The sequence below is a fragment of the Telopea speciosissima genome, chromosome 4 (genome assembly GCF_018873765.1).
Source record: "Telopea speciosissima isolate NSW1024214 ecotype Mountain lineage chromosome 4, Tspe_v1, whole genome shotgun sequence".
In the NCBI taxonomy this organism is placed as follows: domain Eukaryota; kingdom Viridiplantae; phylum Streptophyta; class Magnoliopsida; order Proteales; family Proteaceae; genus Telopea; species Telopea speciosissima.
In genome coordinates this window covers 8,243,684-8,268,076 of record NC_057919.1, presented here as the reverse complement: position 1 = coordinate 8,268,076, position 24,393 = coordinate 8,243,684, and the positions used below count along the sequence as shown (strand labels likewise).

Genomic DNA, 24,393 nt, shown 5'->3' with positions numbered 1-24,393 from the left:
TACCAAAAAAAAAACTTCAATATGGCATAGTCAATCCTTCTTTCATTCATATGATATCAACAAATACCGAACCATTCCCACCCCCCTCGGGTTGAGTAGTAACCGAGTGTCGCGACCCCGACTCTAATCAAAATACTAAAGGCCCCTACTGAAGATTCAAAAGGCGAGCACTGAAATGAGAAAGGCTTGTAGACTCATGACGCAGCAAAGAAAACGAGAGATCCTGTCGGGCTCCTTCCCCCCCAAAACAAACTGTACGTGGGAGTTTCCCTTCATACAGCTTGAATCATTCTCAAATGCCCCTAGAGGCATCCTTTCCTTGTTTGTTGGGTTGGGAGAGAATGAAATTCATATCAATACAGAATACAGGAATGATTGATTTTATTATATATTATAATTCTTTATCTTTTACTTGTTTCGGAGGAGGATGAGACCCTTTCAAGGACGTGATTGGCGCCAAAGGCACTTTAATTCCAGGACATCTTCGAGACCTCGGCAACTATTTCAACCGTGGTTGCTGCGCTCCTTGTGGACCGATTGACACAGCAAAGAGAAAGAGCCTTTCGCTCAACTAAATATTTTCCTTGCGCCTGGTTGCCCTTCCTAAGGAATCTGAAAATAATAAGTTCTGACAGGGTGCATATGCTCCAGAGATTCCCGAACTTCTAGGGGAGCGGGGTGTCACAGCCCGCCTAATTATGGCCCAAGGCTAAGACTTGTAAGGCCTATTAACATGGACCTTGGGCCAAAGAAGAACCAAGGTCTAGAACTCTCCACCTTTGGAAGAGGCTAGACTCATTCTAGAAGTATTGAAGAACCTCTAGAAGCTAGGAAAGATCTAGCAAGCTTCTAGAGCATTCTTGTAAATATCTAGGATTATTCTAGACTCTATTCTAGAAGGTTCTCCACCGTTGGATGGAGGACACATGTAAATATCATAGCCATTCATTATAGGCTTGGTTGCCTATAAATAGAGGTGACCTCATTTGGCCAAGGCAATCAAGCAAGCAAGCTATCAAGTCTTGCACTAAAAGCTTTCAAGCAATTCAAGTGCATTCTTTCAAAGTCTCTCTAGTGTTCTCTAAGTTCTCTTCCCAAGTCCCTTGCTAGAGTTGGTGAAAGGCTGACTTAGTGCTAGAGTGAGTGCTAAGTGCCGGCGCGGTTGCTTAGTAAGATCTAGGGCCGTGACAAGTGTGGTATCAGAGCTTCGGTTGCGAGGGAAGATACTTGTAGATTCGACATCATGGCTAACGAATCGGAAGTGCTAGACATGATGGTGAGTGAGCAAGCCCGTGGGAGGGAGGCCATTCCCATCAAGGAGAGGCGAAGAGGCAAGGACAAGTCTGTGGACGTTAGTGGAGCTATGGAGCCACGCCTAGCTCGGGTGGAGCTAGCAACGGCCGAGGTGAAGGAGCGCCTCGATGTTGTGGAGCAAAGTGGGGAGGAGCTCGAAGGCCACATGATGGAGCTCAAGGAGGAGCTAGTGGGCCAAATGGGGGAGCTCAAGGAGTCCCTACAAACCACTCTCAACACCATAATGCACGCCCAACAGGAAGAGTTTGCCAGCTTCAAGGCTCAAGTATGGGAAGCATTGGCCAAGATGGACGCTCGCATCGATGAGGTACAAGCGGATTGGGCAATGTGTAGGAGGGCAGCGGCTGGGGGAGCCACTACCTCGCGTGAGGTACCTAGGGTGGAGGTACCAAAGCCCAAGCCATTCGATGGGAAGAGAGATGCACGGGAAGTCGACAACTTTGTGTGGCACATGGAGAGGTACTTCGAGGCGATGGCACTCGAGGACGAGCCGACTAAGGTGCGGACCGCAACACTTTACCTCACCGACACAAAGAACTCTTTGGTGGCGAAGGAGACATGCCGACATAGAAAGAGGTACGTGCACAATAGACTCCTGGGATGAGTTCAAGAAGGAATTAAAGAAGCAATTCTACCTTAAAATGCTACCTTACTTGGCTAGAAAGAGCCTTAAAAAGGCTCAAACACACCTGGGTCTATTAGGGATTATGTCAAGGAATTCTCAACACTTATGCTTGAGGTCCCTAGTATGACCGATGAAGAACTTCTCTTCAACTTCATGGATGGTCTCCAAGTTGGGCCGCAAGAACTACAACGCCGAGGCGTGCAAGATCTTGCTTCGGCCATAGCAGCACTGAGTCATTGGTGGAGTTCAGGAGAGAAGATACTGCTAAGGCCAAGAAGAGCAATGGAGGAAATGGTGGGGGAGAGAAAGGTCCCAAGAAATACCCTCCCAAGGAAGGAAGTAGTAAGGCTACCACAAGCAAGGAGGGTAAGGCCAAGTTTGACAAGAAAGATAAGTTCACTCCAAGGGACAAGTGCTTCTTGTGTGACGGGCCACACTGGCTAGGGATTACCCCAAGAGGAAAGCTCTCAATGCCCTATTGGAGAAGGGTAAAGAGGAAGCACACATGGGGTCTCTACAACAACCGGGTGCTATCAAGGCCAAGGCGATGGAGGTCAAGGCCACTACCTCTCGGAAGGGGCTTATGTATGTGAAGGTGCACATCAACGGGAAGCCCTCGCGAGCTATGGTCGACACAGCGCCACACACAACTTTGCCTCAATGGAGGAGGCAAAGAAGCTTGACTAAAGGTGTCCAAGGAGGGAGGATGGCTCAAGGCGGTTAACTCCCAAGCTCGTCCCATTGAAGGTGTCGCTGAGGGGTCGAGATGAGCATCGGACGTGGAAAGGCACCGTGGACTTGTCGGTGGTACCTATGGATGATTTTCAAGTGGTGTTGGGTATGGAGTTCTTAAGAAGGGTTAAGGCTATACCCATGCCATTCATCAAGACCGTGTGCATCATGGAAGAAGGTGCACCATGCATGGTCCCAACGGTGCAAGGGACCAAAGAAGGCCCCAAGCTACTCTCGCCATGCGTTGGAGAAAGGGGTCAAGAAGGGGGAAGACACCTACCTTGCGGCATTGCTTGAGGAGCGGGAGAATAGTCCTACGGAGGTGTTGCCCAAGCTGGAGAAGGTCCTTGAGGAGTTCAAGGATGTCATGCCACCGTAGCGCCAAAGAGACTTCCACCTAGGAGGGAGGTGGATCATGCGATCGAGTTGGAGCCCGGTGCCAAGCCACCAGCCATTGCACCTTATCGAATGTCGCCGGAGTTAGAGGAACTAAGGAAGCAAATAAGGACTTACTTGATGCCGGGTTCGTCCGCCCGTCCAAAGCTCCATATGGCGCCCGCTTCTCTTTCAACGGAAGCATGATGGGTCACTTCGACTATGCATCGACTATCGGGCGCTAAACAAGGTAACCATCAAGAACAAATACCCCATTCCTTTGATAGCTGATCTATTTGATAGACTTGGTGGGGCAAGGTACTTTACGAAGCTAGACTTGCGATCGGGCTACTATCAAGTCCGCATCGCCGAGGGAGATGAAGCCAAGACCACATGTGTGACACGGACGGCTCATATGAGTTCTTGGTTATGCCCTTTGGCCTCACCAATGCACCAGCCACATTTTGCACATTGATGAACAAGGTCTTCCATCCCTACCTCGACAAGTTCGTGGTGGTGTACTTAGACGACATCGTGGTCTATAGTAACACCCTAGAGGAACATGTGCAACATCTAAGGGTTGTCTTCAAGGTGCCGAAAGACAATCGCTTATATGTTAAGAAGGAGAAATGTTCTTTTGCCCAAGAGGAGGTGATGTTCCTAGGGCATAAGATTGGGGTGGAACACTAAGGATGGACGAGAGTAAGGTGCGGGCTATACAGAGTGGGAGGCACCTACAAAGGTTACCGAGCTAAGGTCTTTTCTTGGCCTCGGTGAACTACTATAGGCGGTTCATTCAAGGGTATTCAAAGAGGGCAGCTCCACTCACCGATCTTCTAAAGAAGAACAAGGCATGGGAATGGTCAAACTCATGCCAGGATGCCTTTGATGATCCTCAAGAAGGCCATCATGGAGAAACCGGCTTGCCTTGCCGCACTATGGCAAGCCATTCGAGGTGCATACGGATGCATCCGACTTTGCAATTGGAGGGGTATCGATGCAAGAAAGACACCCCATTGCATATGAGAGCCGCAAGCTCAATGACACGGAGCGGCGATACACCGTCCACGAGAAGGAAATGACCGCGGTGGTGCATTGCCTAAGAACATGGCGACACTACTTGTTGGGGTCGAGGTTCGTGGTGAAGACGGACAATGTTGCTATTAGCTACTTGCGACCCGTAAGAAACTAAGTCCCAGCCGCTAGATGGCAAGACTTCTTGGCAGGAATTCGACTTCGCCTTCGAGTACAAGCCGGGCAAGGCCAACGAGGTGGTCGATGCGCTAACTAGAAAGGCGGAGTTAGCTTCCTTAGCCAACCGGAAGGAGAGCTCATGGGCTTGATCAAGGAAGGTCTACAACATGACCCTGGCTAAAAGCTTACTTGCACTTGCCAAAGAAGGCAAGACACGGAGGTTTTGGGAGCAAGATGGTTTGCTCTACGCCAAGAAGAGAAGACTATATGTTCCTAAATGGAACAACTTGAGGAGAAATTGTGGCGGAATGCCACGACACCAAATGGGCTGGTCACCCAGGGCACCCGCACACGAGCATTGTTGGAAGGGCGACTATTGGCCTCGGATGCGTGATGACATAGAGGCCTATGTGAAGACTTGTCTTGTGTGCCAACAAGATAAGGTGGAGCAAAGAACCACCTAGGGGATTGTTGAGCCACTCCCAATACCCGAGAGAGCATGGGAGAGTGTCTCCATGGACTTCATCGATGCCCTACCCAAGTCGAGGGGTGTGGGTCAATCATGGTGGTTGTGGATAGATTTTCTAAGTATGGCACGTTTGTGGCGGCACCAAGAGATCCGACTGCGGAAGAGGGCAAGACTATTCTTGAAGCACGTCGTCAAGTATTGGGGTGTGCCACGGTCGATCATCGGCGATCGAGACCCTCGCTTCACAGGAGGTTTTGGACGGAGCTATTCAAGTTGATGGGGTCGGCACTACACTTCTCTCAAGCTTCCATCCACAAACCGATGGACGACGGAGCGCATCAACGGTTGTTGGAGCTTTACTTGAGGCATTTCGTGAGTGCTAACCAACGAGATTGGGCTAAGTTGCTTGATGTAGCCCAATTCTCCTACAATCTCCAAAGGAGCGAGGCAACCAATCAAAGTCCATTTGAGATTGCCACAGGCGCAACCCTTAACGCCACATACGGTGATGACAGCTACATAGGGAAGAGCCCATCGGCGTTCAAATTTGCCAAGGAGTGGCAAGAGAAGGTGGATGTGGCTAAGTCATACTTAGACAAAGCCACTAAGAAGATGAAGAAGTGGGCGGATAAGGACAAAGGCCAAAAGGTTTGAAGTTGGGGACATGGTACTTGTGAAGCTTCTACCTCAACAATTCAAGTCCCTACTAAGGTACACAAGGGGCTGGTTCTTCAAGTCGAGGGCCCATTTGAAATCACAAAGAAGGTAGGCAAGGTGTCTTATGAGGTGCGCCTACCTCTAAGCTCAAGATCCATCCAGTCTTTCATGCAAGCATGCTAAAGCCTTATCATGGAGACATGGAAGACCCAAGTCGTGGAACGTCAACGAGGGCACCAATGAGTGTCACAACTTCCTACGATAAGGAGGCTCGAGTATATGATCGCGACCGAGTTATGCGGAAGCGAGGAGTACCTCCTAGTAGGGAGTACTTAGTCAAGTAGAAAGAGCTACCGGAGAGCGAAGCAAGTTGGGAACATGCGGACTCTCTATGGCGCTTTCGGGAGCAAATACGAAGGTTCCACGAGGAGGACGCGACAAGGACGTCGCCAACTTAGGTGGGGAGAATGTCACAGCCTAATTATGGCCCAAGGCTAAGACTTGTAAGGCCCATTAACATGGACCTTGGGCCAAGGAAGAACCAAGGTCTAGAACTCTCCACACGGAAGAGGCTAGACTCATTCTAGAAGTATTGAAGAACCTCTAGAAGCTAGGAAAGATCTAGCAAGCTTCTAGAGCATTCTTGTAAATATCTAGGATTATTCTAGACTCTATTCTAGAAGGTTCTCCACCGTTGGATGGAGGACACATGTAAATATCATAGCCATTCATTATAGGCTTGGTTGCCTATAAATAGAGGTGACCTCATTTGGCCAAGGCAATCAAGCAAGCAAGCTATCAAGTCTTGTACTAAAAGCTTTCAAGCAATTCAAGTGCATTCTTTCAAAATCTCTCTAGTGTTCTCTAAGTTCTCTTCCCAAGTCCCTTGCTAGAGTTGGTGAAAGGCTGACTTAGTGCTAGAGTGAGTGCTAAGTGCCGGCGCGGTTGCTTAGTAAGATCTAGGGCCGTGACTGGGGGCTCTCTACAAGGATTCTTGAGATCCAGGGAGAGGAAAGAAGATTATAGACCTGTCCAGAGACAGAGAAAAGTCAAAATCGGGAGAAAGTTTGTATTAATTAAGGTTCTAAATATTATTTAATGATGCTTTGAGTTGGGAGAGATTGATGAACATTTTTTCGCTTTAGCAGAAGTTCTTGCTCTGTGTCTGCTCTTGAAAACACCTTGCCTGAATTTCTTGATCTCACTCTGAATCTCCATGGATGGTGTCCTCTCTATACCTTCCTTTTCACTCTCCAACATCCTTTGCCTCTTTGCCAATTGTATGGCTGTTGCCTTGTCCTCCGATTCCTGCAGCTCTGTATCTTCCTGTATATCCTATTTTCCGAGTCAGGGTCTAAATGTATATACATATATGTATTTATGCATGTACAAGCATACCTCTATGCATAGGTCTGATTGCATTACACAACTACAGCAGCACCTCAAGATCTTTCCAAATTTACCCCAAACTATTAGGGTTATCAAAATGCCTCAATTTCAAGTTTAGTTGATCAAGGCTAAGAGGTACTCTGTCGAACCTGAGCTGAGCCCATACTTCAATCAGGGGTTGAGAGAGAGAGAGAGAGGGGGGGGTTGGCAGAGGCAAGGTCATGTTATTGGCTGTGTGAAGAATTGCCACCACAGCACTTCTTACATTGGTGAAGATGAATTGGAATTGGTCTCATCTGGTGACTTTGCACCTAACAGCCATATTAAGCCAAGTTTGTATTGTTAGGGTTTTTGTTTGCTGCAAAACTGTGATACCCTAATCAGAAATTGAGTCATCTCTATTTTTAACCATACTGTATGCACGCCTAGAATGACTTTCATCAGGCAAATATTAGATATATTAGATTTACCCAAATTACAGGGAGAAAGAATACAGCTCAACATGTCAGATATAAAGCAGCCCACGAGAAAAAAAATAAAGGCAAAGAGAGATACCTGGAGATCATGTATAAGGGAATCCAGGGATTTGATCTTCCTATGTGGCCAACGAGGTATACCAAGTTCCCTGCACTTTCTCTTAAGTACAGTGAGTCCAACATTCAGATTTCTTGAAGCTTCAGCAATGGGACGACCAAAATTTTTTACAAGATCAGATAATGAAATTCTAGCTATGTCCTCTGTTGCTGCCCTCTTCTTCTTCTCCTTCACCGAGGCCTCTGAAATCGTTCATTCAAACTATAAGAAGATGAAAATTATCAAATCATGGGGAAACACCCCCTCCAAAGAAAAATAAAAAAAACTACTTGTCGATACAATCATATAAAGTTATGGTCCTCCAGCTGAGAGGAAGCTGAACCGTTTATTTTACCAAGTTATTTCTGGTCCAAATCACATCAGAACAATGCATAAGTTACAAGGAACTGGGTTCAGCTGAAACCCGACAGCAATTAATTCAAATCAAAGATCAACTAAGTAGCAGTGCCTCTACCAGCTTACTATCTAGTATGATCAGCATCAGATAATCAGAATTAAGTAAAACTAGCTACTACCATGTTTGAATAAAGATAAAATATATATTAAAAAAGGAAAAGAAATACAAATAAGAGCCAAGAAGGCTAACTAAGGGAAAAGACCCTAACAAAATATAAACATTTCATTATGCATGGGATTTTCATTATATGAAATCTTTGAAGTTAACAAAAGGAACTTGCTTCAAGAAGAGGACAATGAGATTACTCAGAAACAGGACAAGATGAAAGCATTCTGAAGAAAAAGCATTGGACCATTTGAAAATGAAATGTCTCTTCTGTCACTGAGCAGAAGTAATGATACATATCTTAATGAAACTGAAGTAAGAACTAATACGGTTTTCTGTCCAACCAACATATTAAGTATTTGAAAGCATTTAACTTCATCAGAAAATACCCATCTTTTTGTTTTTATTTTGAGCTTTGGGGATGAAAATAAGAGCTTTCAGTTATTCCGTATTTTACAATGTACCATACTACTATTGAAACGTTTCTACCACAGGTAACTCACAGTTGTTTAGGTCACTATACTGATCAATTGAGTTAATGAGACCCTCTTTGATCATGAAGTAAATAACAATGGGTTTGCTGCATACACATTCAAGGTAATAGCTATCCCAGCTTTCTTCATTTCCCCTCATCACCTAGGACCATTTCTAGGTGGCAAAGTTTTAGGTATTCTAAAATCCAACCCATGGGACACTTTAGCTGTCAGTTTATAAAAATACCGTACATGAAGACAATTCTTGGTTTAGTGCCATGAGAGGTTTTCCCAGCCTGCAGAGAAGAAATAATGAACATGACACCCAAAAGAAAAAATTACACAATTAAAAGATTTTGAACCTGATACAGCTTCAATTTGTAAGTCTCAGTTTATAATGATGTCATACAACGAAACATTTCTTGGTTCATAGCTATGAGAGATTTTCCTAACCAGGAGTGAATGAAATTAAAGGAAGAAAAACAGGATTTCTCAAAAAATATTCTAGGAGAATAATTTCACACCTGGTACAGCTTCATCACTTTGTTGACTCTCCAATAATTCTTCCTTTTCAATAGGAGGAGGACAGTTAAGATCTAAATCAAGCATGGAACAATGTTGTTTTGGGTGATCTTTCTTCTCTTCACATGTTTCCTTGGGTGCAAATTTCAGGACCTTTTTGTTTTCTGTTCCAAACCTCAATTGCAATGCCTTTTGAATATCATGTGCCAGCGTTGGGATTGCTGCAATGTTGAACAAAAAATTTAGTACAATGAAAAAAAAGGGTATAATTTATGTGGGTTTATAAATGATGATTGATCATTCCAATAATTAAATATAGACCAAGCTATATTTTCCTTCAAGAAAAACCAAGGTCAAGGTTTGATTTTGTGACAAAAATAAAGGTCAATGTCTTAATGCTTTTATTCCATACCATTATTTTGAGAACTAGATCAGACCAGATGGTTGGACAAACAAAGCATCTAATGGTCTTACTCTCCGGACTGCCCTTTGCTAAAGAGCCATTGAGTTGGTCAAAAAACCATTCAGGCCATCCAGTTAAACTCTTGAGTGTTCATCAACCACATGGTGTATCTGCCAATTCTAGAACCGAACTCTTGTAGAACTAGGACAAAAAATATTTAGCTGAATGGGAATGAGCATTATAATACTGAAAACCACACCCTCTTAACTTAAAGTAACAAGCATGCCACCAGTCCGAAAGCACCTGTGTTATAATCTATTAATGTAACTCTTTTCTGATGAACTCTTTAAAAATTTTCCATTTAAATCTGCCACATACAACCATCACCTCCAAAAAAGTTATACTGTACCTTGACAGTTGGACCATCAGAGCATCAACAATAGGACCAGAATAATCTGAGTTCCATCACATTTATCTGAAACATTGCTCCACATGTGGGTGCCAATTTCACAGTCTAGACGGTTCAATAATTAGGCCACCTGTATCATAAGCCAAGGGAAAAACCCCTGTCCATTACCAATGCTAACTTCCCATTCAAAAGCAAAATCAAGGCCCTATTTGGTTGCAAGGGAAATTAAAGGGGTTGGGAAGTGAATTTTTAACCTAAAAAGAAAACTTTTGTAATCATTACCCCACATGATTCGGGAATCAGATCAGAAGGAATCTACCCTCGGCACTAATGGTTCAATTCCCTAGTGATCTTTCTAATCTGGTGTGTATTGTGTGTCAAGTGCAAGATTGGCTTCGAGAAGCTGTGGAGCTCGCTCACACTAAGTATACCATCAGTGGGAACTTTGCTTTCTGGTTGGGAAGTGTCTCTGTCCTTTTCAATTCTTATTATTCTATTCGTTTATTTTTTCTAATATTTCTAGTGCCAACTAATTCATTAGGGCGAGACATGCTCATTAGCGAACTTGCCCACTTTTTTGCAGGTTTCTCACCCATAACAGCAGAGCTAGAAAGCATCTTCTGGAGTCTAGTAGTAGAATGCAAGCCTTGGATGGCCCATTGCCGTATTGAATCCAAGAGATTGGATTCATCTGGCTGCCAACTCGTTTTGCAAACAATTCAGGATGAGTTTAAGGTGAATCGACAATAACTGGTTTTTTTTATTTTAAAAAAAGAACAAACAGTAATATTGTGCAGAAAATCCAATACATGGGTTTTAAGTTTTCATTGGAATGTACTAATAAATTGAGTACCAAGCGAAAAGCACTAAAACTGTAGAACTGTGAATCAAAAACTTCCGCGCTTCTCATCCAAAGAAGGCAAATCTCAACTTCCAAAAGCCCATGATGTAAGAGCTTGAGATAATAACAAATAAAACAAGGCAGCTTGAATCCATTCAATTCAATTCAATACAGCAGCAAGTATGAAACTTGATTGAAATTTTCGAAAAAGACACAAGTGAAAGCAATGAGGAAGCAGAAAGGAAGAACAAAGAAAGAAGAGGAGATAAATACCTCGACAGAGTTAGTACCGGAGGAAGGTCGAAAGGAAGACAAGGAGTATTGGGGTGTTGACTGCAAATATACAGTGCCAACGCCCGATCACCTTACCCTTGGCGAAGTCCGACACACAAGCCCTGGACAATTTGAGAAATGGTTGGCAATGCATTTCCATATAATTAAAGGGCAAGAACATGAACCCTCTCTCCACTCTCTTCTCCTGCCCATCCTTTAATCGAAAAAAAAAAATGGACGCTTCTGATCAGTTCTGCAACCATATTGCGAAAAACCCAGATGAAACAAAGAAAAGAAAAACTGAAAACAATTCAAGTATTCATTCTTTGAATCCACAACAACAGGGGAGGTAGGTAGGTAGCTACCTTCTTCTTTGAGGAGACTCCTGAAGACTGCAAGAGCAAAAAGAAGAAGGCTTTTAGAAGAATCCAAAGAGAATAATCATGACTATGTGAAACTCTGCCAAGGTTTAAGAGAGGAGTGTTGCAGAGAACAACACACACTCCAAAAAATAGTCTTAAGAAAGGAATGAAAGAACTGAACACGAGAACAATGGAGAAACGACGAGTGAGTTCACTCTATATATACATTCACACACCAACTCCTGCTTCTGTGCTTGATTTGATTTTAGTTACCAAAAGTTTCCTTCCTCATCTTGTCCTTTCCTTTCCAATTTTGTTTCTTCCAACCCATCTTGATCCTCTCTCTCTCTCTCTCTCTCTCTCTCTCATTAATTAATAACAACTCATAGGGGTGTCTAAACTTTCGATGGGTAAATGTTTCCAAACCACTGAAATATGGTGGAAATCAATCGAAACTTGTTGAATCTAGGGATTTTATAAAATCTCCTTTAAATTCGTCTTGAAAATCTGGGAAATTGAGTTAACTTGATAATTTTGACAGATTTCGATCAAGTTTTCTTCCATGATCTAAGCTCAAAAGGCAGCCCAAACGGTCAAACCGACTAGACCAATTGAAACTGATAAAAATTGAACCAAATCGGATCAACTTTGCTACCATGATTTTAATGGGGGTTGGGTCTACCAATTGAAATAGAAAAAAAAATAACCCAAAAGGAGGTGGGGAATGATAAAAACCATTTTTTTGGGGAAAAAAAATTTCTCTGAACCGAGATTGGGAGAATCAAGATTTGCCTTAATTAACCTCAAGGGGTTAGCGCAGCTGGCTTGGAGGGGACATGATACTCCTCCTCAAGAAGCGAGGTCTCGTGATCAAACCTTCGCCGCTACATAATTTCTTAGGGCCACCCGCTTGAGGCTCACTAGGGCCTAGAAGCTCCCGGTTCATGCGTGGCACGGGGGTCATGTAAGAGCCCAGGGGGGATTTAGTCGGCCTGAAGTCGGATAACCCTCCTGTCTCCAAAAAAAGAAAAAAAAAATTTGCCTTAATTAATACTAGATCTGATATATTTATTCAAACATTGGTACGCTAGCCTTTTATCTCTCGCTCTCTCTCTCTCTTCTCTTGACATGAGATGATTTTAATTGCTCTTCAAAGTATGAAACTCTTCTATCGCACTTTATTTGTATTCTCTTTTATGTCGCTTGCTCGCGCATGGAAAACGAAAAATTCTCAAAATCAATGTTTGGTATGACAACAATGAACAACTCCTTAACGGTTCTTTGATTTGCGGTGATGTATAAAATCGATCAATCCAACTGAAATTGAATCGAACCAAACCAAACCAACCGTTTGACACCTCAACTCGGTGTCACTACTAACTCCTAAAATCCTATGAGATTTATGGTATCTATCTCTTAAATACTATAAATCTATTAAATGTTGGTCGGTTTTGGACAATCAGAATCCTTGTATTAATTAACTAATTAATTACTTACTTAACAGAGCATGGGCTGAGGTTCCATTGCCGCAAGCTGGAGAAGTGGCAACATAACAGCATCTGGACACTTAATTAGTAATCAGTTAATCACTAGTCACTCTTAGCTTTCACCCTTAATAACCAAACTGCCTCTTCTTTGTCCTCTTTTGTTGCCTTTGGCTTACAAGATAAAACTAGGGTTTAAAAGAATGGAATTGGTATTTGGATTGGATTGGTTTGGTCCTTCCCTCATTTCGATCCATCGATTTCATTTTGAATCAAGTGGTTGATCAAAATATGCCCTAACCCTAGAAATTTGGTAGGGATCGATCGATCGATCTGATCTGATCTCGATTCTTAGAATATTGGATAAAACTTATTCCAAACGTTACTGATCACATATGAAAGCATTTCGTATCTTCTTAAGTAAATGGCGAGAATTAATTATCACATTTATTCTTTAAGAGTCTAATCATAACACCAAACTTAAATGAAGCGATTCTCTTTTCGCCTTGGTAGCAAGAACTTTGAAAGTTTTTCATTTATGAAGAGGAGATTCTTGGAGAATAGTGATGTCTACTGTAGAATAGTCTTATCCAACACTAGTAAAAAAGTGGGTGAAGAGATTCTTGATTCATCGTAAGTGAAGGAAAACTTAATCCAATGTTAAATATTGTATAACAAATCAGAAATAGTTGTTGGACGACTAGACCGATCTGTCTTTGGTAAGGGGTTTAAAGTAGGGCACATCTAGGGATGCAATGGAATGGATTTGAATATAATTTTCTAACGGATTGAGATAGTTTTCAGAAACCTATTTTTAAATATAGATTTTCCTATACGAAAATGAACACAAATCCAATCTAGATTTTTGACTATCCATTTACATCCCTAATAGAGACTAGAGACTAGAGAGTGGAATCGTGAGTCTGGAGAGAGAATATAGCGTTGCGATCTCACTGTCTAGTCGAGCGACAAAACACTGAAGAGTACAAAAATTCGAGAAGACACGAAAGTGAATAATTGAATCCACTATCTAATTAGGGTTAATATTGAAATATCATATGTGAAATTACATAGATATTCTTTTGAATTGACTTTTTACAATCTCAAAAACAAAAAGAAGAAGAAGAAGAACGACTAAGTCAGGGGCGTTCTGGACAATCAAATTTCGAACCTTAGTTAATTACTTAACGGAGCTTGGGAGTTGGGGCGAGGTTCCATTGCCGCATGCTGGAGAAGTGGCAACAAAGCAGCATCTGGACAATTAATTAATAATCATTAATTACCCTTAACCTCCCCTATTAATGACGAAATTGCCTCTTCTTTGTCCTCTTTTACGGCTTTGGTTTACAAAATTACAAGATATAATTAAAGGTTTAAAAGAGGAATGGATTGGGGATTTAGATAGGATTGGTCCTCCCTATTTCAGATCCGATTCATCGATTTCCTTTCGTTTTGATCGATTGATCGAACCAGAATTTCGATCAGGCTGGAATCGAACAAAATATGTCCTAATCTTAGAAATCAAGTAGGGAAGATTAATCCATAACGAAAATGGTCGAGAGAACCTCTTAATTCATAGAATCCGATCTTCCAATTGAATAGAGAAAACATTTTGCATCTTAAATCGAGGGCAGGAGTTAATGGTGCAATCATAGCATCAAATCATCTTAAATGAAGAGATTCTTTTATTTTTGGAAAATAAAAGAACCTTGAAAGTTTTTCATCTATGGTGAGGAGATTCTAGGAGAATGGTGTATTAAACTGCAGAACAATTTTATCCAACACTGATAATAAAAAATGGTGGGTGAAGAGATTCTCAATTTACCGTAGATAAAGGAAAACTTAATTCAATGTTAAATAGTGTACAAGAAATCAGAAATAGTTATTGTACGAATTTGCCTTGATGGTCCCATTTCTGTTAAAGGGTTTTTAGAGTAGGGCACATCCAGGTAGGGCTGGTACGAATGGTGTCTTTAGAGATCACTCTGGCCTAGTGATGGATGCGGTTTTTTTTGGGGAAAGTACACGTACCCCTTTATAATGCACCCAACATTCCGCGTACCCCACTAATCGCTCAATATTCCGTGTACTCACCCTTAATATTCCATGTACTCACCCTGCTTTACATCCCAAATTCCACATAGGTCCAATTGCTAAATATCACAGTTAGATGACAATATTTTGACCATTTTACCCTTTGCTTCATTTTTTTAAATTTGAAAAGACTTAAATACCCTCACTTATTTGTTGCCCAAAACTATTGAAAATGACCAATTTACCCTTTGTTTTATTTTCATAAATAAAAAGACCTAATTGCCCTCCCTTATGTATTACCCTAACCTAATTTGAAAAGACTATTTTACCTCTAAATATTTATTTATAAAAACCCCAAAATGCCCTCATCTTCCTCAAATCATCATCTTCTTTACATACCCACCACCACCACCATTGGCTTTGGGTTCTAAGACAAATGCGAGGTAAATTCTCTAGAAACAAATCAATTTCCGTACAGGTTTCTCTTATCAACCAATTCAATGAAACCCTAACCCTCTTATCAACCAATTCGATGAAACCCTAAACCAATGATGAAACTTATATACTTAAAATTCAACTTTTCTGAACTAATCTTGATGTCCAATGCAAGAAAACAACTAAAAAGATAATGATTGATCAAGAGAAGAACAAAATTTTTGACCTTTGAAGTTCTGTTAGATAAACAGAGTTTCTAATACTTCCATCTCTAGTTTTAGTGGAAGCTTCCAAAAGATGTTTTGAAATCTAAAAGACTTAAATACCCTCACTTATTTGGTGGTGGTGGTGGTGATGGTGGCTGCGGCAATGGTGGGTGGTGGTGGTAGTATTGGCTTTGGTGATGGTGTTAATGGTGGGCGGTGGTGGTGGGTATGTAAAAGAAGATGATGATTTGGGGAAGATGAGGGCATTTTGGGGTTTTTAGGAACAAATATTTAAGGGTAAAATAGTCTTTTCAAATTAGGTTAGGATAATACATAAGTGAGGGCAATTAGGTCTTTTCATTTATGCAAATAAAACAAAGGGTAAATTGGTCATTTTCAATTAGTTTTGGGCAACAAATAAGTGAGGATATTTAAGTCTTTTCATATTTAAGAAAATGAAGCAAAGGGTAAAATGGTCAAAATATTGTCATCTAACGGTGGTATTTAACGGATTGGACCTATGTGGCATTTGGGGTGTAAAGCAGGGGTGGTACGTGGAATATTGAGGGGTGGTACGCGGAATATTGAGCCGCTTAGGGAAGTACGTGAAATATTATGTGCATTCTAGGGGGTACGTGTACTTTACCCTCTCTTTCTTTCTCTTTTGGTAACAAAGACAAATTATGAAGCTGAATTTCAAGCATTGGTAGGTGGATTGCAAAAGGCAATAGAGTGGGAGTCCGCATGATTTAAATTGAATGTGATTGAGCTGCCTGGTTATTTCCGTTCAATCAAATTTGATCCCATGGTACTTAATACAAGATGGATGGAGCGTGAGACCATTCTTGTCTTATATTGTTTGGAAGATTTCCCATTGTTATAGGAAAGCTAGTCCTATCGCAGATTTATTTGACTAAAGAGGCTATTAAAATGGTCTCTGTTGCGTCAAGAAACTTTTGGGGGATCCTCAAAGAGTGGAGACCTGCACCAAATAACAAACAGGCAAAGAAGGTGAGTGTCGGCGGGGATACTCTGATGCCTAAGTTAAGTCTTTTTAGCAAACAGATGAAACAGTTAAGAACGTGTTTGGTTGTGTAAATCCCTGGATCGATGTTGAATCAACAGAATCATGATTCTCAACTTCATGTAGTGTTTGGTTGATTTAAGAGATGACATCTAGAGATACACAAAAATCCAGAGATCCACCATTTACACTAAAAATCATGAATCTTCAGATTTCACCTCTTAAGGTGAAATCTGAAGATTCACCCCTTTCTATAAAAGCCTCGACATCTGGAGATTCAAAAAAATTGAGATTTTCCAAGTTCATGGTAACCGCTCGTATCCTGCTTGCTCCTCGCGTCATCGCCGCTGCTCGTAAGTAATGCCGTTGTTCTTTGTCTGCAGCTCTCTCTCTCGTTACGCAAATAGCCAACATCAGTGTTTTAGGGTTTTGATTGTCAGAAATGTTCGAATTATAAATTCTAGTTTTTTTTTTCTTTCTCCTTTTCAGTTTAATTTTAGGGTTTTGATTGTTTGAAATGTTCGAATTGATCTTCAAGTAATAAACTAAAGATGTGTGATGGTGTGGTGTGCTAGAAATGATTCCAAAATTTGGGCAAGTCGTCTTTTAGCAGCTGAGAACACCACAATTACCAGCAACTACATATCAGGCAGCACTAATTATACAATATGCAAAGCTTGATAGAAAATTGAACTGAGAACCTAATGACAGAAAATAACTTGAAATGGCTGCAAAGGTGAAGTAACCAAACAGTTATTCTTGTAGATTCAGGTTCAGAATCAGGGTAACCAAATAGAGAACTAAAGCAGGCACCCAGAAATTCCAAATCCACAGATACTCTAATCTATGGATGTTACATTTGAATGTTGAAAACATCCAGAAATTTATGCAACCAAACGCATCCTAAGAGTTTCAAGACTTTGATCCCCTTCTATGAGGTGTTACCTTCCCATTTATAGGGCTTGATCCCTTTGGGGCGTAGTGTCAATGTAGATGTCCTGATGTGACCAATGGAGGAACCTTCTTATCGTGAGGAGGCGGAGTGTTTCTCTGTTTCTAACGTGGAGAGTCTCGTATGGAGAGCCCTTTATTGAGGTGAGGTCCCCTATATCGATAGTAGCTCTTCTTTGGCAGGCATCATTGAATGCTCATAAATGCGATGGAGAGTTGGGGAGTGATTTCCCTTGCTGGAGAGTGGTTTCTTCCACTGGATTACTGCATTTAGTGGCCATTGATGTGCTTAGGCCCTCTGTAGTACAGCTGCCCCGAATGAGGGGTGATGTCTTAGACTGCATAGAACGGACACTGATAGGTTGATTGACATGGCATCATACATACATCGAAATTCCTTGTATATTATGGATTGGGATTAGCAAATCTGATGTATCACCGGACTGTTATTTCAGTCAGAAGTTGTAGTTTGGAACCAAAAACCCTTGAATCATCATGTAACTATAAAAATAATACAAATAGAACTTTTCTTTTTCGGGCTTTTCCTCCTAAATTTGAACCATAAAATTAGAATACATTAATCTGTACAAACCTCCCCCTACTCTTTTACAACACAATTAGGTGTGACTATGCCCTACCAGCTTATCTAGAGAGACTCCCTATGCCTCCCTCCTATTCCCAGGAGCTCCCAACTCCGACTAATTGCCAAAGAAGAATAACTAAACGATCCTCAGAGCTGCAATACTAAATCTGGCTGAGGTGAATCAACCGGAACACTGGAACTTGGAGATCCTGGTGATTGAAATCTAACATTCAGGTCAGGTGGAACTGAATCTGTTTTCTGGTGCAACGACAATCCACCCCACGATGTCTTCCGGTGCACCACTCCAGGTACCAACTGTGATTCTTGGTTGGAATCTGGCAACGCAACCCCTGAACTCACTGTATTTGAACTTGCCGACAACTTCTTGTCCTCGGATTCTGAATGGCCAACAGGTGTTGAATGGGCAAAGTTATTGCTTCGGGCAACCATGCCAACCATTCCTGAAGCCATTGTAGCCTCTGAACCAAAGGTACCTGCTGGCCTGCCTGGCCTTAACAGTTTCCCCATCTGAGGTGAAACATTAAACCCAATTCCCCCACTTAAACCATTCATAGTGTTCTGGATTGGAGGACTCTGATGAATCTGAAAGGGAGGCCTAGGCTTGATTGTACCACCACTGCTATTCAATAAACTGAACCCACTATCATAATTTAATCCTCCAGCAGCTTCTGCTACTGTAGTTGGTTCAGGAGTTCTACTTCTAATATGGAACGCAGAAGAGGCTGCAGTAGACGGTGGGGGAGGCTTGCAATGAATGCCATCTGATGCAGAGTTATTCGAAGAGTCTTTTTCTGATGTTCTACCTGCTTTAGGGTCACCTGCATGAGAGGTAGCAGTTGATGCTAAGATCTTTGGTAAGGAAGAGGAATGCGGTAGCAGCTGCACAGGTGGAGATGGTGCTTGTACTTGTGGCCGTGGCTGTGGCGCCTCATTTTCTCCTACCCAACCAGGACCAAACTGCAGTCCAGGAGGCAATGCCCTTTCAATCTTCTGGGAGGCAACCTTCCAAGCAACAGGCCCAAGATTTGCAGCAAAGCGAGCCAAGCTCCTTGCATAACCAAATTCCGCCTGAAGCCCCACCTGATTCAGATGAAGCAAAGCCCACAATTCAGAAATTCAGGTCACAATAAAATGAAAATGGGGAAATAGTATAGAGCTGCACTAACAGGTGCAACTGCAGAATCTCCCATTCAATGGGTCCTGACACAGTATTGCCAAGTTTACTATAATTGAATGATCTGAATACTCCCAAACGAACAATCAGGTCTTTCCTGTAACTGTTTGAAATATCACTCTTACTTACTGCACTCCCAAATAGTGAAGACTGAAGACACCAAACATGATTAAATTTACATAGGAAATCATCTTGGTGGGACCTATGAATGGCAGCTCCCGACTCTCCACACAATGTCATGTGTACCGATGAACAATCTTATCAGTACTAGTGGGTAGCCTATAATTTCCTCTTTGAAAGAAAATTATTTAAAAAACAAAGAAAGTACTTCACTTACAGTCATTAGCTGCTTTGGCTCCCCATCAAAGACAGTAAATACTGATGGCTTGCATCCAACAACTGATGGATGGAACTGCTTGTAGGTGTTGCGCCTGCTTTCATCTGAAACAAACTGCTTCTTCCCATACTTCACTGACATACCTTTCAACCCAGACCCTGCAAAGAGAGAGGAAAGCATCAAGAGAATGCCACCAGCAAAAAAAACAGGGATAACATTGTACCAGATTATCAAAGCTTCAGACCTGGAAATTCTTCATTCTTCTCATATTTCCGCTCATTTAACCAACTAGTATAAGCTTCACTGTTGTGGGATCCATGAAAAATCCTCCCTGATGCATCAGAAAGCCCAGTCCTATCTGAAAGAGATCCTTTTCTTTGATCATAATTGTTTTGCCAGTTGGAATTGTCTCCCAAAGTAGCAAGAGTAGCATCAGAAGAAAATTCAGAGCCAGCACGCTCAAAAGGAGGCTTTCCTAGTTGTTTTTTCAGGTGTTTGGTTGGTGGTCTACCTCGCCTCACTACTTTTGGTTCTGGTTCATTATCTTCACTATCTTGCCTCAAATTATCAAAATTCTTTTGTGCCAGCTCTAGCATAGATCGTGCCTGGGAGAAGGAAAATAATTTGCTCATGAAGCTCACAAATATAGTCTGAATATGACAATGAAATAAGTTTAGAAGTTATACCTGTCGGTAGTAAATGGTATCCGGTGCATTATATTTCATTGCATTTGAACAGATCAATAAGACATCTTTCTGCATGATAACATCCACAAAAAAATATATATACTCATCAACTCGTTTTCTACTATTTCAAGGACAAATAATTTTTATCTTTCAGCAGTGATTGGGAGGATCACCATTAAATTAAATATTGGGATCAACCTTAAGAATTAACATAGGAAGACATCACAGTAAATATCATCCATTTCAAAGAAGTAACTGTAATATATGTATAACATCATCCAAAACATACCAGAAAGACACTTATCAAATTTTTATTATTACATCACTAAAAAAACCCAGAGGTGTTATTCTAGTGGAATATAAACAAGCCATGTCACCAAAGACATTGTATTCTAGTGCCACACAGTGTGAGAGAGAAAATGTGTTCCATATACACAAACATGAAACAACACACATAAAATACTCCCACCAACAAAAGTTTCCTCTAGGGGGGGACCTCCATCATGGTGTTGAAGCCTGTGGAGAATTATATCCAGGTTAAATCAATAAAACAAGCATCATACAAGGTTCAATTTTCTATTAGACGAGTGTTACTGGCTAAATAGAAATGAAAAATAAAAGTAAAACACTAATATATAGCAATTCTCATGCCTGCAACAAAGTAAAATCAGCTTTATGGTTCATTAACTATTTATAATGTACGAGCTCAAGAAAAGCTTCTAATTCAGTTTTGAGGACAAATTAAAAAACAGCACTCGAGTGCCTACAACAAGTCAGATAAATTAGGCATAACCAATAGCCACTGAAATACACTAGGCTATTCCTTTTCACAAATCAAACATAAAAAGCAACATTTTGGTGTAAAGTTTTCACTGACCATAAGTTTACAGGGGAAGAAAAGCTATTTCAAACCAATTCAGGAAGGGTTGATTTTCTTGTGCAAAATGCCAACAAAGTATCAAGGACGCTACATATTCCATCTTGCACTGCGATCATTTTAGATTCATAAAATTAAGGAAAAAACACTAACTAGATGAAAGAAAGGATCACACTTAAACAAAACAACCAAGAACCTAATTTGTATTCTTTGAATCCTCTAGTATGATAACCTAAATGCAACTCAAATCAGTTTCAAGCCAATGAACCAAGATGCAAACATATAGAACAATAATGACAGACAAGAAAAAAGCAAAAAGTACACGAGGAAAAAGCAAGCATAATGATCTAAAAATAAATTCTTCTATGAAAAATTCACTTTTTCCCGGGTTCGAATAGCAAATAAAATTAAAATTTAAAAAAAAAAAACCATATTGAAAAAGATCTCTACAACAACAACAACAAACTCAGCCTTATTGAAAAAAATCTCTACCTTGAGGCATTATAAGCCCTTATATGGTAGGGGTCTATCTCCAAAACAATTAAGTACCAACGCCAAGAGATGGCCACAACATGGGGGATGGGTTTTTTTTTTTTTTTTGGCGGGGTGGGGGGGGGGGGGTATCACATTCTGGTCCAAAGTTCATTAGGCCGGGAAGAATCAAACATTCTCCCGTTATCCTGATAAGGTCTCCAAACCCAAAAAGAATTTGTCCACAATCTTGCAAAGTTAGGAATCTTTTACTTGTTCAACCAGTTTCGATTTCCTCTGAATTTGCTGCCAGGGGATTCCAACTATTTCATTCTCTCTGTTAGTTTAAGACTAAGTTCTATGCAGGGATAGCCTTGGAATCCCTTCACATCTTTAGTAGATTGAGTACAAGGGAGTAAAAATTTAAACTGCAAGGAGAGGACCTTGTCTCTCTCTCTCTCTCTCTCTCTCTCACACACACACACACACACACACATAACATAAACACAAAAGAAAAGAAAGAAACAACAGAGCAGAGGCCAAGTTTCAGAACAATTACTGGAGAAAGGATTATCCGTTTGAATGCCAGGCATAATTCAACCCCCACCCCCATGCACATAACATAAACACAAAAGCAAAGAAAGAAAAAACAGAGCAGAGCCCAAGTTTCAGAACAATTACTGAAGAAAGGATTATTTGTTTGAATGTCACGCGTAATTCACACAACAACCCCCCTCCCCAATTTATTTCTCTTGATCCTTAAATGAAATGCCCCAGACTCTGTAGTGGTGGGAGCCTCGTGCACTGGGTATGCCCTTTTTTGAAATGCACATACTGTGCACTTCACAATGTTCAACAGTCAGCTACAGTATCGTAATAAGTTGTTAACCTACCTCAAATTGTTCCAAGTTCGCATAGGCTCCTCCAGCCAATTTCTTCCTCACAGTCCCAAAATCCATTGGATGTTCAATGACTTCATGGTAGTCTGGCAGCTGCAAAAAGAATTTCCAGGTCAAACAAAGGACAAGAATTATACAAATTTCTGAAATAAATGTTTTTACTCCCAAAAACGCACTTCGTCTGGATTCACCGGGTCAGAGAACACTCCATAAGTGTCCTTCCTGCATGTAGGATGGGAAGCCTCAGTACATACAGAATCAACTGTCAAACGAGGATTGGTGAAAAAGAGGAAAATATCTGAGAAGCTACAACGCACTTTTGAAGCCTGTCAAGGATGAACACCAGCAACTTTTTGTCCGGTAAAGGTGTTGTGGGTCCGGACTCCAATGGTGACTCTGTTCACAAAAAATAAATAAATATAATAAATAGGAAATTCCAGCTTTCAAGAATGTCTTTTTTGGCGAGGAAAACGAGATTGATAGCGAACCTGACTCTTCCCCTTTCGAGGCAGACTTCGCATTTTCTCCCTGAAAGATTCACCCAGCAATCAGTTTAAAGAAATAACAGAATATTTCTCTGATAACTGAAGAATAGACCAGTGGAAAATTGAACGAACATATTTGGAGAAAAGACGAAGTTGAACTTTTTAAGACAAGAAAGATAGTCAAATAATTACTTGAGCAAGTAAAAGTCGATTAAATGCAATCCAGAATAAAAAAAGAAGCAAATACAGAGATTAAAATTGGAAAGAACTTATCACTTACCCCAGACTTCAGAAAAGGCAAAAAAGAAACAAATTTAAAAAATCAAATACTTGACCTAGTCATCAGACACAATGAAGTTCCAGTTCTGAAAACCAATGAAAAAATTCAAAGCAAATTCCCAGTGAATTCCAAATCACATAGACTAAAGATTCTACGAAAGCGGGAATTTCAAATAAATAAAAACCGAATTCATCCAGATTTTACGGGGATAAAAATGGTGCCTTCAGCATCGGAATACCCCGATCCGTAAAACCCACGAATCACTACATCCCCAAACCCAATTCAAACTAAAAGAAATATATATTTCTTCCAGGACATATCATGAATTCGTCACCTTTTGCACATCTCCGGGACCAGATCCGTCCCTAACGACATTAATCTTCCGCTTCTTATGAGGCGTTCCAGAGTTCTCATCCTCAGCATTGGAATCAGAGGCATAAGAACCAGAATTCAGTGAAGAATTCAAAGAAGATCTGGGTTGCTGATTCGAAGGCAGTCGTCGAAGGACGAATTTGAGCTTCTTCTCCTTACGCTTACCGTTGGAATCCTCATCGTCGTCGTCGTCTTCCTCATCAACGGCAACGGCTCCCTCGGAATCTGCGGCAGGAATTCCGTCAGGGTAGGGGTTACGACGAGTTAATCGACGGTTAGGGTTAGGGTTAGGGTTAGGGTTAGGACTGGAAACGATAGGGTTTCTGTAATTAGAATTGGAATATGGGTTAGATCTAGGGTTTTGCTTTTGCTGTTGTTGTTGATGCTGCTCTTGTTGTTGTCTGAGATTTCGCTTTTGGAGATCTAAAAGAGATGGTCGTCCTTTCTTCTTCTTCTTCTTCTCCACTACCTTACCCATTGTGGCCTCCCCCTCTCTCTCTTCTCTCTCTCCTCTCTCTTCTCTCTCTCTCTCCTCTCTCTTCAAACAGGGGTAATTTTTTTTCTTTTATTTTTTTTTTAATTTTAATTCTACTTACGACCCTTTAGAAGTGAGCTTCGCACGGGAGAACCACACGGGTTTGAAAGTGTGACACGAGAGTATCTCACGCGCCTAGCGCTAACTACCCCATGTGGACAATGCTTTTGAAATCCCTTGCTTTTTTTACTTCAAAAGATCAAATACTTCAAATCCTAACGATATGTTTGGTTGGCAAGAAATGAATAGAAAGAAAAGAAAAAAATTATTTCTTTTTATTTGAGAAGAGACATATAAATCAATCATTGTTTCACCATGATTTTTGTCTTTTTATTACTTTTTTTTCTATCAATTTCTTGACAACCAAACTTAGACATAGATTCGATTCTGATATGGTTTGGTTGA

At 41.1% G+C, this 24,393-nt stretch overlaps 2 protein-coding genes across 2 annotated transcripts; both read right to left on the bottom strand.

Moving 5' to 3' along the window:
* Positions 1–6,431: 6,431 nt before the first annotated feature.
* LOC122659881 (protein RKD5) lies at positions 6,432–8,949 on the bottom strand. Its single transcript, XM_043855031.1, has 3 exons — positions 8,849–8,949; positions 7,311–7,531; positions 6,432–6,701 (listed from the first exon to the last, which is right to left on the bottom strand). Exons 1-3 carry the CDS (start codon positions 8,931–8,933, stop codon positions 6,462–6,464), a joined length of 546 nt encoding a protein of 181 aa, XP_043710966.1. The 5' UTR covers positions 8,934–8,949; the 3' UTR covers positions 6,432–6,461.
* Positions 8,950–17,808: 8,859 nt separating this feature from the next.
* On the bottom strand, positions 17,809–24,039 carry LOC122660117. Its single transcript, XM_043855299.1, has 9 exons — positions 23,416–24,039; positions 22,805–22,844; positions 22,634–22,712; positions 22,493–22,538; positions 22,311–22,409; positions 20,070–20,138; positions 19,628–19,988; positions 19,384–19,541; positions 17,809–18,952 (listed from the first exon to the last, which is right to left on the bottom strand). Exons 1-9 carry the CDS (start codon positions 23,929–23,931, stop codon positions 17,999–18,001), a joined length of 2,322 nt encoding a protein of 773 aa, XP_043711234.1. The 5' UTR covers positions 23,932–24,039; the 3' UTR covers positions 17,809–17,998.
* Between the last annotated feature and the right edge of the window lie 354 nt (positions 24,040–24,393).